Here is an 18,998-nt window from a genome sequence, read left to right as displayed (position 1 = left end):
CCCCCTCCTGACGAAGTGACTTATTAAAGTTTAAACAGTAATTAACAGAACAATAAAAATAAAGGGATGTTTGGGGAGTCATAGCGCACACGGGGTTTTGGCAGTGCCAGCAGTTTTGCAGTACCCTATGCTGGCAGCCAAATGCGACTGTGAAGCCAGGGGGGCCGGAGGACGGGGCTGGAGGACAGGGCCGGGACTGGGCCAGGGGGGCTTCAGGCCTAAAGGGTGAGGAAGCGGGGCCAGGCTGGAGGGAGGGGAAGAGGGGCCTGGGAAGCTGCCGCGGGGCTGTGCGGGGCCACCAGCCACCACCCCCCCACCCCCCACCCCCGCCCCAGGATCCGGAGGAGCGGGGTGGGTGCCACGGGAACAGGAGAGAAGGCCTGACGCCGGCAGGAAACCGCCGAGCTGGGTGGCGGAGGCTTTGCCAGGCCGGAGCCCAGCCTGGCCCCGGGCACTTCCGGGAGCCCGCTGCCTTGGTCACATCCAGCCAACTCCAGCATGGCTCTGGCTGGGGGAGCACCGTGGGCATCGCCAGACCCCGCCGTGAATGATTCCCAGGGCTGGACCCCAGCCACTCTGGGCTCCTCTCCCAGTCAGGCAGGTACCTCTCCCAGCTCCTGTGGCTGGGGCACCACATACCCCTGAGAACTCTCCTGAAGCTACTGGCCACTAGGAAGCATGAGCAAGGACTCAGAGGACAGACCCTCCTCTCTGCCCTCAGTGGCGGGGAGATTAGCCAGCCCCACTCCTGCTGGGCCCCACCTAAAAAGAGGAAGCATGGGGCTAGCTAGGCCAGGGTGGGCCCCGGCTGGTGGGAGTCCTCCCCATTCATAAAGGGCCTCAGGGAGCCAGGCCTGGAGGGCTGGTCCAAGGCCGAGCCAGTCATCCTTCACCCTCTCTGGTTCTCCCTGCACAAGCTCCACCTAGAGGCTCAGACACCTGGCTGTAGGGGATGGCAGAGAGCCAGGGAGGAGCCCCGGAAAGAGGAGGGCTCCACTTGGACAAGGCCAGCATGCTTTGCTTTTTCCTAAAGCCTCGGGGGCCGAGGAGGAAGGGTGGGCGGGAACCCTTGGAGGCCACAGTGCATGTGTGTTCTCAAACCCCAGCCAGGTGATGGGCACCAGGTACTCCTGGGTGGGCCTCAGACTTAGCAGCCCCCAAATACCCACCCTTCATCTCTCTCCCAGACTCCCTGGGCTGTCCGGGGCTACGTTGTTGGGGACTCGCTCTCTCTGACCTTACAATCTCAGAGCCCGTGGCCAGTCTTGTGGACCTCGCCTGCCCACTACCTGTGCCTGTCCTTCCAAGAGAAGCCACTGCACAAAGCTCTCTCCTCACTGCATAGGATTCATTCCCAAAGCGGTTTTGGGGACAGCACCCCCAGTTCAAGGGCTTCCCACAAGGGCAGAGCAAAGGGCCAACATGGGGACACCGTGAGGACCCTAAGAGCACTCTTGACCCTTCTCTTGGCCTTCTCCACACCCCTGTGCCTCAGTGCACCAACCCGCCCAGGCCTGAGTGGGCATCTGAGTTCTGCTGTAGCCTCTCTCCACCTTGGTGCCCGCCACCCGCAGCCTGGACCAGCATCGAGCCCAGAGACCGGCCCCTGGCCCAGGGAGAGCCGCCCTGCTGGGTCCCTGTCGCTGGCTCCCCGGCTGGGTCTTCTACATCTCAGCTGCGGGGGCTGACGTGAGCAGCTGACAGCCACACGTGGAGGTGAGGTGCTGGGCTGGGGCCTGTGTCTCCTGGGATCTGGTTCCTGGGCAGCTGGTGGGCACAAAGGGCAGGGACTCTGGCTCTGGTTGGCCCTCATGGTGCCTGGCCATGCCCCTGCCTCTCACCAAGTTCCTGCAGGCACAGCCAGGGGAGTGCTGGGCCCAAATGACCACAGTGCCGCCTGGGCTCTAGGCACAAAGAACTTTGCCCTGAAGATGTGGAGAAGAGCCAGTAGGACAAGGGCTCTCCTCCCACTCTTTCCTGGGCAGAGCGCTTTGGGGCTCCACCCCCTGCCCCAAGATGAGTGATTCATGGTGCGAAGAGTGGAGGGTCAGGCAGAGAGAGCTCAAGAAGGGGGAAGGCAATGCTTCCCAATCCCCCAGCTGCTCTGCTTAAGAGCCAGCCTGGAAGGAAGTCAGGGGCTCAGCCTCCCTTGCTGCTAGAGGAGGCTCCCCCTCCCCCCGAGTCACCCAGCACCAAAGCTGGGGTGAGAGCAGGGAGACACACTCAGGGTTAGGATAAGGACTGATGGAAGGAGGGCAGGTGGGGACAGAGGGCTTCTAACAGGTGTGCTGTAATGTGGGCAAACTGGGAGCAGGCTGCACATCCTAATCTGCTCGGTTTCTAGAACCCTCCACCTTCTCCCCTGTCCCAGGGGCATGGCAAGGAGCTCTGGCTGGACAAGGAGCTCCCAAGGGTGGCAGCGATCAGAGCACAGGTTGTCCTAGATTTGCATAGAACTTTAGAACTGCAAGGGAACTGAGGCCCAGGAGGTTGAGAGACTCCTCAGAAGCCTGTGTCACTAACTCGTCAGGACCAGACAAATCCGGAGCCTCAACTCCCCACCTGGGCCCTCTCATGACCAGCAGATCAAATTGCTACACATTTGTGCTTTAAAGGGGATCTTTCTGCAGCCCTTGTAGACTGCTCCAGGGCCCACTGGCCCCAAAACCCACAAGGGTTCCCTGCTAGAAAAGCTTCAGCCCCACACTGGCCCACCTGGGCAAGGACCCCAAATGGCTCCAAGCCAACACTTTCAGGGCGCAGGGCCTGAGATTCAGGCTCCCAGCACCCAGGGGAAGCACAAGGAGAGTCTGTGGCCTGGCTTACCCACTGGAAAAGAGGCAGGACATGGGGGTGGGTGGCCATATGAGGGAGAGCCTGCCTGGGTGCAGGGTGGGAGCATGTGTGTTCGAGGGAGGGGACCTTCCTCTTGCAGAGACTGAGACCCCCAGAACTTGTGAGTTGTGCTGTGAAGGGGAAAACAGGGCAAACACCATTCTGGGATTTAGAGGAAGGGCCTGGGAGAGAGGCAGCCCCGGGAAAGAAGGTGGGGATGGCAGCAGGTGGCAGAGGGTTGTGATGGTGGATGCTGCCATCCCATCCTCCCTACAGCCCATCTCCACAATCCCCTTGCTAAGGCTGCCAACGACACGAGGGGACTAAGTTAAGAGTATTTTTAAAACTGTGGCCCTGGTGGAGGGGTTTAGCAGTTGTCAGCCATCTGGAGTAAGGAATTACCGTCACCTCCCTGATCCTGTGGCCCTAAACCCAAAGCTGGTTACAGCACAAGGGGGAGGCAGCAGGTGGGTGGGGCGGGGGCCTGTCCAGGGAGGTGCCCACAGGCCTGGGGAGCCCCTCCCTTTGCCCTGGGAGGGGGCCTGGGGCTGGGGAGGGGGCTGGAGAGCCTGGTGTCCTCTGTGCCCACTCAGGCTCCCCCGCCCGCTCACGCACGCTCACTCCCTGGGCCGCGCCGGCTCGCGCAGGGGCCGTCAGGTAAATTAGATCTGAAAGCTGACAATTTCTGACCATATTTCCTTGATTATTTCAAACAAATGCACAGCAGCCGCTGTAAGGAGATTAAAGTGACATAAACGTCCCGAGTGGGAGGGGGGAGGGCAGAGGATTCAGGTCACCCCCATCCGTCCCCCGCCTGACAGACGCTATATCGCTATCCAATCCAATAAAAAATCCCCCCCTTTTGCTTTAATTAATTTTACAGCTAGCTTGCTTAATTACTTTCAATCAAAATCCTCCTGCCATCGCAAAATTAGAGATGGTTGAGCTCCATTAGCCTAAATTCTTCATTTCCATATAGAAAAGAGGCTGTCTGCATAGCCAGCCTGGGCCCCTGGCAGGACAGACGCCCGTCTGCCCGACCACTGCCAGCCAGCCCACTCCTGGCCTGCGCTCCGTGGCTGTCTCTGGCCTGGGCATTGCCCCCTATCCTGCTCCACCACTGCTCCTGGGAGACACGGAGTTGAGGTCCAGGAGGGGTACACCGTCCCTCCCTCCCCCCGGTCCCCAACCCTTCCCCTGACTCATGCAGGGACTGTGGAGCCGGACTGGACAACCAGGGCCCGCTGCTCCTGGCTGAAGGGAATGGCCAATCCTGGGAACCCGCTTTCCTGCTCAGGGGCCCCTGCTGCTCCCCCCGAGGAGCCTGGTCCCCTGGCTGCCCAAGTCCCCAGCACAACAGTTGCAGGTCCCCTGCCTCAGCCCTCCTCGGGAAGCAGAGCTCCCAGCGGGGCAGGAGCCCTTCCTGCCTTGCACTTGGGCCCAGGTTGGTGTAGACCCCTGGAACCCACAGCACCCAGGGTCCCCCCTCTCTGCTGTTTCCCGGCTGGAGTCTTTGCTCACTATCTGAGCGACTCCAGGGTCAGCTGTCTCAATGGTGCTAACAGGCAACATGGGCAGCCCCCACAGACTCTGGTGTTCTCCTGGGGCCCCCACGTGGGCCCCTCCTCGTCCTCTCACATCCCTGGTTCCCAGCCTGCAACAGCTGCTCCTCCACCCCCAGCCTGGGTTGGGTGGGTGGCTGCTCTGGGCTCTGTCCACATCCTGTGCCTGCATGGGCTCTCTTCTCCTCCCCTCCACCTGCCTCCTCCTCGCAGCCCCCAACCCCAACTCCGGAAGCTCCACTTCAGGTTTTCCATCCTACAGCCCCGAGTGTCACTACAGGGTCGGGCCCAACCTGGGCTCCAGCTGATTAAGGATCTGCAACAGGATGTAGGGATTACAGGAAAACCTGGCTCCGGATCTACAGAGGCAGGGGGCCAAGTCCTGGCTCTGGGGCTCCCCTCCCCTCCCATTTCTGCACGCCTCATCCCTCTCGGCTGCCAAGGGCTCAGGAAGGCTGAGCCTCTGGGGCCTTCCTGGGTCTTGGCTGGACTCTGAGAAGTGGATGACAAAGGGTAGCATTAGGGGACCCAGGCCAAATCTGGCAGAAAGGCCGGATCGGGATGGGGTGGGGAAGGGGTATTACGACTGAAATCTGCCCTAGACCCTTTAACGGGGACCGGAAGCTAACCTGGTCCTCCTCAGGGAACAGGTGTGGAGGCAGGATGTCCTGGGTCTGACCTCTGGGCAAAGGCAGAGGACGGTGGGGAAGGAAGCCTTCAGAAGTCTCCTTGAGGCCCTTCTAGGCAGCAGGCCTTACTGCTGCCCCATTGCTACGGCTGAATGACCGGGGTGTGAGGCCAGCTTGGGTTGGGTGGGGAAACTGAACCTGGACCCCCAGAGCCTGGCTTCCCCAATGCCAGGGGCCCCCTGGTCTGTCTACGGGCTCCTCACTTCTAAGGGTCAGTGCATGTCCTCGTCTTCTGGGGCCCAGGCGAGTTTCTCAAATACATCCCAAGTACCTATAGGCAGATACTTCGCAGGGTCCTGCTGGCCCTAGGGACTCGGGGAGCGCGGTTTCAGGTGTCAGAGGGCTCAGAGTCTACTGGGGAAGACACACCAGCACCGGAGCATTCCACACACCACGGAAGGCACAGGAGGGAGGCCAGCTGAGTTTGAGGAGGGCCTCCTGGAGGCCAGCAGGTGCAGGAGGTAAAGAGGGGACATAGAGACGTGCCACCGTCCCAGCTGGGCTCCCCCGGGCTCCTGCTGCAGCTCTACCCTCCCCGCGGGTCTGCATGCTCTCCCTCGCCCCCTCTTCAGTGAGTCATCAGCGGAGGGGCCTCGCGGGAGGAACAGTGGGAGCAGCCCACCCCTCAGTGGCACCTGCTGACTTCCTGGCTATTCTCCCTCCCACAGGGACAGGGCTGAGCCACGTTCCTGCTCTGCCTCCAAGCACCATGCTTGGCACAGATGCGTCAACTTGGTAGGAGGGCGGCTGGAAGAGCAAGTCCCGGGCCTGTTAGCCAGGGCGCGAAGGGGCACGGCCCTAGTGGGCTGGCACAGCTCACCACTCACCCCTGGCCTGCCAGCCAGCCCCTGGGGAACAGGGAGCATCCCCCCCCCCCTTCAGTTCAGGGCCAGGCTAATCCCACCCGGACCCCCACGCATCTTGCAGACGTCCCAGGTGAAATTTCATTTCCTCCTGGAAGCCCTTCCGAGATCACCACACTCTGGAAGGTCCCGTCGTCGTCCTCTCCTGACGCCCTGCTCTGTGTGGCAGCGCTTCTGTAGTAACTTGTTTAATGACCCTTCTATCTCCCTAGACTGCAAGGTCCGTAGGACGGGACTACTGTTGTAGCAGAGCGCCTGACCCAAATAAATATTTACTGAATGAATACAGAAAACTAAGTGCTTCTCAAGTTCATCAGGGGAAGAGCGCGGATGGGGGGTGTGGCCTGGCTTCTGTACCAAGCAGGCCCCGCGGAGCTCTAGGAACCCTTCCTCCCTTGGGTGGGACTGAGGCTTGAAGCTCCTGGGTCTCTGACCCTCTTGTGCCTCAGGCTCACCTCCAAATGCCCTTCACAGGGCTCTGCCCCGAGAACAAAAGAGGCCCCAGTTGTTCCAACATTTCTCTGGGAGACGAACAACTGTTACCAGCCAGGCCCCTTCGGAATCAATCCAGCAACTGTTCGCACTGCTCTCCCTCCACCTCCCGTCTCTGTCCCAAAAAAGGAGAAAAGGAAATTGAAAAAAGATGGGGGAAAATCCCAGCCCCAGCCCCACCACCTCCCTACAGCCCCTCTCAAGTCTGTCTGAAAATGTTATTAACACAAAGAGGGCACAGGGACAGCCACCTGCCATTGCAAACAACTGGCACAGCCACAGCAGAGGGTGAGGCTGTGAGATCAGGACCCAAAAAAAGGAGAAGGGAGTGCAGGCTGTGGGGAGAGATCAAAGCGGAGGGAGGGGCTGTGGGGGGCAGTGGGAGAGCTGGGAGAGCTGGGAGAGCTGGGAGAGCTGGCCCCTGCCGTGGAGGAGAGCTGGAGGCTGAGGGAGGGAGTGGCCGGAGGCCTGCAGAGACACAGGAATTGGAGGCTCCCCGAGGCCAGGCTGAATGGGGAGGCAGGAGGCTTCTGTGGGGGCAGTGGCTACAAGGGGGGTGGAGGGTTTGGCGGAGGGGAGAAGAGGGAAGGAGAAGTTGACTGGGGAAGAGGGAGAGAGGTCTATTAAAAACCTCTCAGTGCATAACACAAAATGTCAGGGTTTATAGCTTCATTCCTGGCATTGCCGGGACCAAGAACCCTGCACAGAAATGTCACCGCTTGTCATGTTTAATCACCTGCTGTTTGTTAACACCTTCCCTGCAAGGAGCCTGTCTCAATCCGCCCCTGGGCCCCCAAGGGACCTGGAAACAGAAAATATCCCCAGCTCCTTCTCTGGGCTCTTGGCCCTGCCCCGGAGTCTCCAGGGAGGAGCTCCATTCACCACCTATCTGAAGGCCTCCCAGGAACCCCCAAAGTGACACTTCCTGTCAGGCAGGCCTGGGAAAAGGGCCCATGTGGACCGAGCAAGAGGCTGCACCCTCTGGCCAGAGCCCGGGTGCTCCCAGGCTGCCTATTTGTCTCCTCCTCCTTCCACCTGCCTTTCTAGGGCTGGCTGGCAGGCTGTCCCCTCTGTCTAACCCAGCCTCGCTCCCCCACCCTGGGGGTGAGAGAAGATGAACAGAGGAGAGCCTGCTCAGATCCCAGCAGGCTGGAGTTCACCAATCAGTCTGCTTGAACAGCAACTGCCATAGAACATGGAACATTCACAGCCACTGTCCTTGTAGTTACAACCCAGGCTCGCGCCATCTGCGGTTCCGGCTTGGCTCACTCCTGAAGCATGGTTTCCTGAGTTGTTTAGACTAGGAATTCTCAGTCCTACTGCCCCATAATTCCTTCCTCTGGGGTGGGGGTGGGGGGCTGGTAGGTGTGCGGTAGGAGGGTGGAAGAGGCCGCTCAAGCTCAAGCAGCCACAGTCTGCCCGAGAACACCCAACTGCTCCCTCCCTCCCTCTGAAAGCAGCGTGGTCGACATGGGGGAGGATTACACCTGCCATACTCAGTACAGCCCCTGGGCTCAAACCCCACGCAGGGACCAGCAGCAAGTTTATCCTCTACGGTTCCCAAGGAGGCCCCATTACTTCTAGAAGCCATGAAGGCCAGTGGTGATATGCACCCCTTAGCCGAGCTGCAAGGGTCTCCCGGTGAACCAGGTTCCGGAAACGTCCTGATCATCCCCTCTAGCGAAGTCTATGCTTACACAGAAACACATGCAACAAACATGCATCTGCTGTCCTGTCTCCTAGGAGAATGCCCGTTCATTAAGACTCTCCTCCTGAAGGGCCCTGGGTCCAGTCCACTCATTTCCATTTCACCAAACAGACAAGTCAGAATGTTTTCCAACTCCCCTTCAACCCTTCCCTGTGAACAGAAGGGGATACCCCTTTCTCAGGAGATAGGTACTTACAAGCGCCTCAAGGGAAGGCTACCTCCAAAAAGCTCAAAATGCAACCGCATGAACAAGAGCATTTTATTTTGCAGGGGAGGCCCGGGATGTGCCTACATGTTACAGGTGGGATCTAGGGGGCACCCAGAGAGGTTTGGGGCAGTGGGCCCAGCAGCACGGGAAATATCCAGGACTGGGCTGCCAGTGGAGGGGTCCTCCAGCAAGTCCCTCTTCCCCGTGGAAGGCAGCTCCCCTCCCTGACCCGTCTGTGTCTCCAGACCCCCTGTTTCTCCACCTGCGAAATAGGACAACTGTCTTTCTTCCGAGGAACTGGGATATTAAACTTGGCGTGCTCTGAATCTCTCGGAAGGCAGGTAGGTACTAGGTAAACTCATTGGCGCTCTGTTGTCACAAATCTGCCCCGTGTGCCCATCCTTGCCATGGGGGAAGGGCTCAGCAGAAAGGGGAGGGGCGTGGAGGTGGGTGCACAGGGGCAAGTCCCTTCCTACGTCCAGCAGTGGCTCGTCCCGCCTGGGAACACGTGTGTCATACCCGCTTGAGTTCACACGCGCTTCACCGAAGGCAGCAGCCCACAGAGATGGGCATTTTAGGTGGAACCAGTTGTAAATCACCCATCCTGGACAGAGAGTATTCTAGTCCACGAGGTGCTCGGGCTCCCCGGGACCCCAAGGGAGGGGCACTGTCAATCAGCCCGTCCACCTGCCTCCACAACTGAGGTGTTCACGGAACGTGGGTCTTTCAGGTCCTGGGCAAACCAGCGTGGCTGGTCACCATGCTGGGAGCTGGCAAGTGCTCCCAGGTGAACTGACCACGCAGGGCCTTCTCATGCCTGAGGGACGTCAGACTTGAGCCTCTCCCACCTGGGGGCTTTGAAAAGTGGTCCCCAGCATTGACAGGAACCTTGAGCACATATGGGACATGTCCTCTCAGCTCAGCCGGCCATGGTGGAGCCCAAGAAGAGCTAGAGGACGGGGCCTGGCCTGAGGTTTAGGGGAGCCCCCGGTCTAGACCTGTTTTGCCCAAGCCACTTGGATTTATCAGATGAGCACGGCCTCCCAGCCAGGCCCCCTGGTATAACCCTTCCATTAATTTACTATTCGATGGGAAATTATTCCTCACCCAGGAATATAAGTTTTCATCTTATTTTAAGTTAGATTCTTAAAGCAATTAGCAAGGCATCTGGCGATGACCTCACCGCCATGGCTGGGCCCTGCAGGGGAGAAGGGCCGCCCTGAAGCTGCACAGACCCTGGCTCCAGGCCCATGAGGGGAGCTCAGGGAGAGCTGGGAGCCCCTAGACACCTGTCCTGGGTCCTGGGAGGGAGGTGGGGGTGGGGGGGTGCACAGTAGTCTCTGATATTCTCTGTTTGTGGAAAAACGCCTTTCCAGCACCACTTGCCTGGTGAACCTCCTGGTGGCAGATGCCGAAAAGCCTCAGCAGCTGGGGCCGCGGGCGCATTTTCTATTTTTAATTGTTTGATCGGAATATTAACTCATCTAGGTCCGCTCCCAAGACACACTTCCCAGCCAGAGGGTTTCCCCCATTTCCCAGACCTTCCTCTCTTTCTCCCTCTCGAGTCAGAAATCAACTTTGAATTTAATAATTGGAGACACAGACCTCAGTGAGTTTGCAAAGGATCAGAACACTGGGGAGAAAAGGAAAGTAGGCACTCCTCACTCAGAGGCACCCCGCACGGGAACCTCTGCTCTTCTCTCTGAGCCACTGACCTGAGGTTTCAGGGCAGCAGCGGTGGGCTCAAGCACGCATAGGCACTGCCCCTCCGGTCGGAGCCCCACTTTTCCTGGCTGAGGGCCCTCTCCCCTCCTGGTCAACCCCACTGACCAGTGGCTCACTTGTCAATCTCGAGGGCCACCCAGAGGGGCTGGGGCCACTCAGGAGGCCCCTAGGGTAGGAGGCACGTGCCTCTGGGCTCAGACGGGCTTGGCAAGAGGCTGACTTTCCTTTTAGCTTCCACCTCCAAAAGGAAGGGAGGGCCGCGTCTCTATGGAGCCCAGAGGAGAATCTGCCAGAAAGTCCTTTGTGGGAGCAACACCAAGGGCTCCCGGCCCAGTCCCCCAGCAGGAAAGTCACACACCCCAGCCCGAGCCAAGTGTCACTTGAGCTTGAGACAGACCACACTGCTGGGAAGAGACTGTGAAGGCCAAACCCAAACATTTTGGCCCCCTCACTCCATCCTAGGGGGCCCCCCAACAGCACTGGGGCCACTGGGTCTCCTTTCTCCTACATGCCCTTGGCCCCCCTGCTACGCTCTTCCTTCTCAAGGTCGCGGGGCTGTCCACACCAGGAATATTTACTCACCAGACTGGCCCTGTTAGCAGCACTCACCACAAATATGCTTTCTGATAAAGTTGGCAGAAAAAAAGTTCTAGAGCTCAAAACAATGTCAGAAATCATCCCCCACCCCCACCAAGCGAGGGTGAGGTGAGGCCTGCAACCAGACTGCACAGCCAGCAGGGAGGAGTCCTGGGGGAGGCTTTTGTCACTCTCACGGTTCTCCTTCCTGTGCTACTTCCCAACATACAGCCTGTTGCCAGGGCACCGAGGGCTGGGGATGGTCCTGAGCTAGCCCTGGGTCTCGGCCCCCAAAGGGTGCAGCTCAGAAGCCGGGGCATGGGGAGCGGTCCTCTGCTTCTGCCGGCCAGGAGCCCTCCTGGTGGCCCCTTACCTCTGCTTCTCCCCCGGCCGCCTCACCTCACTGAGCCCCCTTCCCACCCACCCGCCCTCCCTCAGTGCACATGGGCCTTAATGTTTTTATTACCTGTTTGACTCGCTGCCTTATTGCTTCTCCCCTTAATGGGGCCGTAACCGTGGAAACGAGGAATAAACGGCCACCAGAAAATGAGATGATTAAACAGGTCACCCTGGCAAAACAAACTCAGCCAAGGAACCTCTGGGGGTGGGGAGGGGAAGCTCCCTTCCCCCCACCCATGGCCAGAAGGCTCAGACCAGACCCGGGACCAGCATCCCGGTCCTTAGAACTGGGGCAGATACACTGGGGCGCCCCCTGCTGGGCAGTGGGGCACCTGGCCAACCCCTCCCCAAGGCAGCCCACCTGGCTTGCTGTGGCCTTGGGCTCTCCGGCTGAGGGGATGACAGGGAGGCAGGCCCTGGTCTACAGGGAGGTGATGATCTGGCCAAAGAGAAGATGTACTTCTAGTGATGGTGACGTGGTGAAGCCCCTCTTACTCTTCACCAGTTTCCATGCAGCACATTCCCTCCCAGGGGTCCCCCGAATTCATGGAGAAAGCCTTACAAGGAAAGGCCAAATCAGGCCAAAGCTCACCTCGAGAAGGTTTCCTCTGGGGATCCCTGGTCTTTGGAGACATAACATGTGTCCAATCCCGCCCCCCCCCCCGCTCCCCCAAAGCCAGACAGTGCCCTAGCCCAAATGCCACGCCAGGGGACAGAGGTATTGGCAATGTGGGGTGGGCCCTCTTTCTGGCACTGGGCCTACCTAGTTGGAGGGGTCCTGGGACTGGGAGCAGGACCAGAGAGGATGGACATGCTGTAGTGAGGTCTGCCTGGGGGGAGATGGAGACAGGCAGGGGAGGAAGGAGAGTCCCAGACCATGCATCAGCCACTGCCCGCTTGCCCCCCACACGGTAGCAGGCTACGGGTGCCAAATACCCTCCCAGGCCCAAGCCAGAGTCACAGTTAGTAGCTAATGCAGGCCCCCATCTAACCATACAATGCCTGTCTTTATCCTTGGACCCCCTTCATGTCATCTTTAATCCCTGCCCCACTCTTTCCTGTAAACCAGGCTATAGAAAGCTCTCAAGGAGCTAAAACCCAGGTCCCAAGGGAATCGGCCAACGTTTCCTGACTGCCTCCTTCTGCCCCCACTAAGAAGCCGGGAGGCACTTGGCGAAGAGGCACATCAATCAATCAATTCCACCAGCACTAACAGTGGGAAGGCGTGAGACCAGCCCCGTACCAAGTGCTGCGAGGGGATGTCAACACAGACCTATCTCTAATGGTCGCCATTAGGAGCAGGAGTAGCAGAAGAAAGCACTTTGCTGGCCTTGACCTTCTGGGGGCCAGGGTACAGAAGCCTGAGTGCCACCTGGACACACCACTGCCATGGGCCTAAACAGATCCGCAGAGATGCAGGTCCCAAGCCAGCCTCTTATCTCATATCTCTTTCCAGGGCCAACTGGGCATGAGGCTCTAAGGAGGGGCAAGGTAGGCAGGAGGGCCTGGCTGTAGGGACCTGGGCAGCCTGGAGGGAAAGGGCAGAAGGCTGAGGTTGCAGGATGGGAAGGAGGAGTTTCTGTTGGGGGGTGGGTGGCAGAGGACTAGGGAGCAAGGCCATGTGAAGTCCAGAACGTGCTGGGGGGTGCAGGGAACATCTGGCTGCCTATCTCCATCTGTGCCGCTACTTTCCCATCCTTTATCAAGTCCAAAGGCCACTCCTTCACAGAGCTCCCTGGGCTCCTCACCCTGTGCCCCTCTGCCCCGTGGCAGCTGAACACGCCTGTCTCCCTCCACCAGGTGGGTCCCGGAACGCAGGGAAGGACCAGGCAGTTTCGCGGCCGTGGCAGCTCTAGCAGGTGCTCCCTAACACGTTCTGAATCGCCAGCCTCACCACCTGCACGGGGTCTCTTCCCGGACAGGGGACACTATGTCCTGATGAACGCGGGGTGTGAGGAGCCAGGCTGCGGTCAGGCAGCCAGAGAGGTGAATGCTGGACCACCAAGTGGCTGCCTTTCACAATCGGTCCAAGGGACATAGAACATCCTCTGCCCCCTGGGACCGCCAGCCTTCTCCTCCTCCCCTGCTCCTTCTTCCTCCTGCTGTACCCTGGCCCAGGCATCCTGGGACAGCTGTTGCTTGCCTCAGGGACCCACAGGCTGGAATTACTACAGAGCAACTTCCTCCCCCGAACCCACGGCAAAGATGATGATGAGGAGGAGAAGATGTGGCAGCCACCGGGGTGGTCAAGGTTTAAAAACCAGCTCAGGGAGGGCAGTGGTAAAGGACAAGCCTTGGGGCCCCGGGTGAGTTGGGCGGAGGGGGGAGAAACGGCCTGACCCCTCTAAGCATGGCGGGCCAGCCAGAGGAGGCTGATGGAGGGGCAGGCGCACCACTAACCTGGCAGGGTCCAGGTGGAGGAGCTGGCGCCCAGAATCTTCCCGGGCCCCACCCAATCCCCAGCCCAGGGACTTGAGCCAGGGGCAGCAGCTTTAATGAGGAGATGCTGCTTCGTGACTCAGCCCTCCAAAGGTGTCTCCATTTATTTTATTTTTCCATCATAAAAACCCAAGCTGCAACTCAGCCAGATTCCCTGGCCGTGGGGGATGGGCGAATGGCGGCAGCGATGGCCAGGCCGCATGAGGTCTGGCTAAGTGGCCCCAGTGCCCTTCTCGGAGAGGAGAGTTAATGGGTTCTCCTGGCTGTTCCCTATAGGAAAAAAGGGCCTGGGGTGGGGCCCCTCTAGGGATCCTTCCAGATGTGCCTTTGCTGCCTCTGCCTCTTGTTGCAAGAACAGCTACGCCTGGGCTTTTAGCCGGTGTTCTGCTCTCATGTCTCACAACCAGGACCAGGGCTAGTGCGAGGGCCACTTCGCAGTCCGGAGCCACAGGTCGCAAATGCCTTCTTCCGAAGAGAAGTCCAAACGATGTGCTTCTCACCTCGTCCCCTCAACCCCGCCCCCACGAACTGCCCCACTGATGCTCCCCAGTAAGATCTAGTTGGGAGCTGGAGAGCCAGAGGCCTTAAAGGTCACCTGATGCTCAAGTCCCCGCACACGTCACAGCCAGCCTCTGTTTGAATGGTACCAGGAAGCTCGCTACTTCCCAGACAGCCCATTCTGTCCTTGGCTCTGACTGCACCTTCCTGCCAAGATGGCACCTACCCCCTGCAGCAGACTGGCAAAACCGGTGCCCAACCTGACTGCAGGGACTGGCCCTAGCTTAGACTGGTCGAGTGGGTGTATCTGGCCAAGTAAAGGCTTGAGGAAGGAAAATTGAGGACAACCTGCTTCAGGCTTCCTCCACTGCTGAGGCCAGGGCTCAGAAGCAATGGCGCGGGGTGGGGGTGGGGGTGGGGGTGGGGGTGGGGATGTGTCTGTGCACAAGGCCAGGGGTTCCCGGCCCCAGAGTTCCAGCAGAGCTTATCCAGGGAAAAAGCAGGTCTGGCTCAGTGAGCAACACCAATTCCTCCCACTGACCTCACCTTGATACCATGGCTACCAAGTGGACAGTGCCACCCCTCTCTGGCTCTCTGTCCGTGGCCATCCCCTTGAACTTGCTCTCTTGCCTCTTTGGCCCTTGACCTGGTGGGGCCTAGCTTGGATCCTGATGGACAGCTCTAGCCCTGGACAGCCTCTCCTCTTCTTCTCACACTCTCCCTGGGGAGAGTGAGGGCAGTTACAAGCAGACCCTGAGAATCAAGGGCAAGGTCCCTCTCAAAGCTCCACTGTTGCTTCACGGCCCTTGTGCCCCTGCCTCCAGTCTTGTTGGGGCCTAGACATCAGCCTAGTGGGGCCTAACACTGGGGAGCTTCCCAACTGCAGGACGGATTTACCTGTGTCTGAAAGCTCCCCCCCTCCCCCGCCCGGCTCCCTCCCCCAGGGAAATCACTCTAAAAGGGCCTAATGGAACTATGTCCTCCTCTCTTCCTCTCTCTCCTCCCTCCCTCCTCTCTTTCCCTTTCCTTTTTTTTTTTTTTATTAGCATTTGTGGAATTTATTCCCAAACTCTCCTAATCTTCCGTACACAACCATTTGATTTGCATAACCCAACCCCCTCTCATAAAAACTGGCTGCTAGTTTAATTAAAAAATGTAAATTTGCTGTCATCTCGGGGCCTGGTGAATTAGGACGACATCGGCATTTTTTATTGCTAAAGACGTCCAGATTGATCCAGCCCTTGGCTGAACTATGGTAGGGGAACAGGGGTCCACATGGCCCTGGGTGGCCCTGGACGGCCCTGAGGTCCTGCTGTCCCCTCCTGAGAAGCCTAGGTTCTGCCACCACTGAATGGCTTCTGGACGGAATGCTTCAGGACCTGGACCTGTCCCAGGCTGGAGAGGATGTAAACCCATGATCCAATGCTTATAGGGTCCCTGGCGCCAGCAACCTCTTTGGGGCCTGAGCCTCCAGCCTTGTCCTCTGCTAGAGAAGCTCTCAGTGGAAGCTGTCCATGGTCCCCCCAAAGAAGAGAGCCCCTCACAGTCTCAGCAATGAGCCCCGGCCAGTGACGAGACCTCCGGCCATGGCTGGATCCAGAAGTACATTCCAGATGTTGAGGGAAGATGAGCACGGAGTCAGCCCAGAGATGGGCTCCGAAGGGGATCTCAGAGTTCCCACCTGCTTCCCTTTTTTTGTGAAGAGGGAAAAAATTATTTTTCTTCTGAAGTTCTGAAATTAAGTGAAACTTCCAAATTCAAAGAAAAGGCTGAGATGGTATCGCCAGATGACTCCTCCAGGAAGCAGTCAGAGCTCCGACACCCGGACCTCCCCTCACTGAGTGGCCAGCCAGAGTCCAGGTCTAAGCCCCGCTGGGAGAGCCCTGCTCCAGCTAGAGGACGGACCAGTCCACCTCAGTGACTCTTCCAACTTCTAGGAAAAGTTTCCAGAGCCTATCCCTGGAGTGCTGGGAGAAGCAAGTCTCCCTAAGGCCCACGAGAGATGCTCTAAGAGGTTCTGCCACCCACAGGCCCAGGAGGCTCTCTCTCCAGTCAGAGGCACCCTCCAGAAGGGCTTTGGAGTCGTTCGCCCACAGCAGACTGGGAGGGACTGTGTGGGGTAAGGCAGGAGGGTGGACGCCAGCTCCAGTTGGCACCCAGGTTAGAGGGAGGAAGACGAGGAGGGCCTGCCTTCCAGCTGAGTAATGCCTGGGTCCACTGTGCCCGCCCACAAGCAGAGGCTCATCTGCCCCAGGTAGGGGGTGGTGCACACTGCCTGGCCCATCTGTAAGGACTGCCTCTTGGCTGGGTTGGGTGGGGGCCCTTTTTCTGAAGAAAGGGGGTGGGGCCCGGAGGAAGGAGGCGATGAGACACCTGATTAGAGTGGGGGTGGGCTGCTTCTCTGTGGGCGTGGAGGCCAGGGAGGGGCAGCGTGGCAACAGTGGCCTTACACACCTTCATCACTTTGCCCAGCAGGGGGTGTCACATCTTTCCTGGGCACAGAGGTCCCGAGGACCTCCACGTCAGATTACCTGAGATCACACCTGGCTGGACACCGTCACAAAAACTCTGAGCCACCTCCCTCCCCACAAACACACACCCACTACCCAGAGCTGACTGCCATGTCACCTACCCTGGGCCCCCCAGTGCTGCCTCCTTCCTGCTCTCTCTGCCCACTCCCCTTTGACCTCAGAAGGTCATATGTCAGCTCATGGGCCCCAAGGGGCAATGCTATGAACTTGGGCCCATTATAAACAATAATCCTAACCGCCACCTATTCTTCCAGAAATGAGACATAAGGGTTCAGAGATCAGTCTCAGTGAATTATCAGCCTGTTTATTATGGACTTCTTTCAAAAACATTTAAGAAGACAGTGGCTTTTTCAGGCTAGGATCTGGGGTCCTGGTCAAAATGTGGTTTCAACAGAGAGGGCTAATTGAGAGCCTGAGGAGCTTATGGTAAACCTCAATCTGGGCTCAGGTTGGAACCCAAGGTGGGAAGAGAAGCGAAATATTGAAAAAATTAGATTAAAACCAATAAAAACACCAAAATATCAGGAGAAACTGCCCCAGGCCAGCATCATGCTATCTGGAACCCTAGCCTAGGCGCCATACTAGGCCCCCCAAAATCCAGAGTCCAAATTTAGTAGTTTGCCTGGTGCACCCCCTGGGGGAAGCTCAAAAGGGGGATGGGAGAGAGTCCTGGGCCCCTGACTTTGAACTGATAACAGCCGCCTCATCCCACGGATTCTCAGGTGAAAAATACTCATTAGCCATAATAAGCAGCTTGATCATCCGACACAGCCTTGTCCCAAATAAATTAAATTCCTTTACCTTGAGACAGTCGCCCCGAAACCAGACTAACCACCTTTCCCAACAGGACGCTGCTTTCAAAAACTAAACCACCCCCCACTAAAAAAATAAAAACACACACCCCACAGCCTGACATACAGCGATCTTTGCAGGGGAAAAAGAAACATACACACACACACCAAACACGGAGCCATTCAAAAACACGGAGAACAAAAACCCCCACAAAAACCCCCTAAATCCTCTCTCTGGGTGCCCCCCAGCTCCCTCTCCCCTCGGTTCTTTCATAATGACAAGCATCAAATTAGTCACAGTCACTAAGCAAGTAACAAATAATAACAATAATATCATCAGAAGCCTCGCAATCCAGAAACCAGGGCGAGAAGCGCAGCGGGCACTGGACCCTCTCCAGGCCAGCCCCCACCCCCTGCTCAGCTGCTACCTCATTGGGCTAAAAATACGAACTTCCGTAAAAGAACCGAAAGAAAAGTGAAAGAGCCTCCCCTGGTTCCCACCGCCGGTACCTGTACCAAGATCCATTCTCCTCTCTTTGGTCCCAAACTCTTCGAGGAACGCCAAAAACAGAAGGGGAAAGAAAAAACATCTGTTTAGTCTCTCGCAGTGCCCGCCGTCCCCCTCCCGCCCCCCTCGGCTCGCCGCACCCCCCAGCGAGGGCCGGACAAGTCCCCGGGACCCGGCGAGCAGTGACAGGGGGGCCCGGGAGGGAGAGCGAAAGTTTCTCCCTCCCTCCCCTGTCTCTCTCACGCTCCGGCATTGCACACTCGGAGCAGCTCCTTTCGGCTCTCGAGTTTATTAAACTAAAAGAGAAACTATTTATAGACGCGGCCCGAGTCGGGGGGCCCGGCGGCCCGCGAGGCCGAGGGGGGCCCCCGCCCCCGCCCGGCCCCCGCCCGCGCCCCCCGCCCGCGCCCCCCGCCCGCGCTGGGGTCGAGCCCCGCGGCGGCGCCCCCTGCCCTCCCCCGCCCCACTGCCGTACTCACCATAGTCGGAGAGTCGAAAGCCGAATTCACTTAAATAATCAACTTTCATAATACTTAATTAATGCCTAATTGCAACTGATTACTCCCCGAATAACAAGTTGTTTTAAAGCCCTGATGTCATTGCTCCTGACGGTAACACTCAGGGTAACAGTTTGGCAGGAGGGAGCGGGCGGACGGGAGCGGCCGGGGGCGCTGCCAGGCGCCGAGGTGATTGGCAGGGCGGCCGCGGCGCCGCCTCCTCCGGGCCGAGCCGTGCCGCCCCGGCAGGTGAAAGAGCACAGCTCGGCCCGCCCGCGCGCGCCCGCCCGCCGCGGTGCTGGAGTGAATGGGCGCGCGCTCGCCCGCCTCCCGCGCCGCTCCCGCACGCGCGCCCCCGCCGTTCCCCTCCGCGCGCCCGCGCTCGCGCGCGCAGCTCCAGCACACCCGCTCGGGCGGCCCGCCTCATTGGCTCAGTGATTCCCCAAACCTTAGACTTCGGGAGGAGGGAGGCGGGGACTCGGGGCGCGGACCCGGGCGGGAGGGGCGAGGCGGGCGGCGCTCGCGTCCCCGCGCCAACTCTGGCCGGACGCCGGCGGCCGCGCGCTCGCACGCTCCCGCCTGCGCCCTGGCCCCGGCCCCGCGGGCGCCACTCGACGGCGGCCGCGCGCGGACTCGCTCCGGGTGCCGGCCGGCACGGGGCTCGCGGCGCGCGCGGC

General features: G+C 59.0%; 1 protein-coding gene across 1 annotated transcript in view; it reads right to left on the bottom strand.

Annotated features, from left to right (window-relative positions):
- The window catches only part of CASZ1 (castor zinc finger 1), a 54,516-nt gene extending 36,065 nt beyond the window's left edge, over window positions 1-18,451 (bottom strand). The window contains 2 exon segments of the mRNA XM_025857149.2: window positions 17,827-17,865; window positions 18,304-18,451. Of these exon segments, the coding sequence (XP_025712934.2) occupies window positions 17,827-17,865; window positions 18,304-18,352 (88 nt within the window). The 5' untranslated portion in view covers window positions 18,353-18,451.
- Between the last annotated feature and the right edge of the window lie 547 nt (window positions 18,452-18,998).

This window comes from Callorhinus ursinus, unplaced genomic scaffold, assembly GCF_003265705.2.
Source record: "Callorhinus ursinus isolate GAN/ISIS: 27379988/994484 unplaced genomic scaffold, GSC_fseal_2.0 scaffold18, whole genome shotgun sequence".
In the NCBI taxonomy this organism is placed as follows: domain Eukaryota; kingdom Metazoa; phylum Chordata; class Mammalia; order Carnivora; family Otariidae; genus Callorhinus; species Callorhinus ursinus.
Note: the sequence above shows the minus strand (reverse complement) of the source record. Positions and strands in the feature narration are given on the sequence as shown.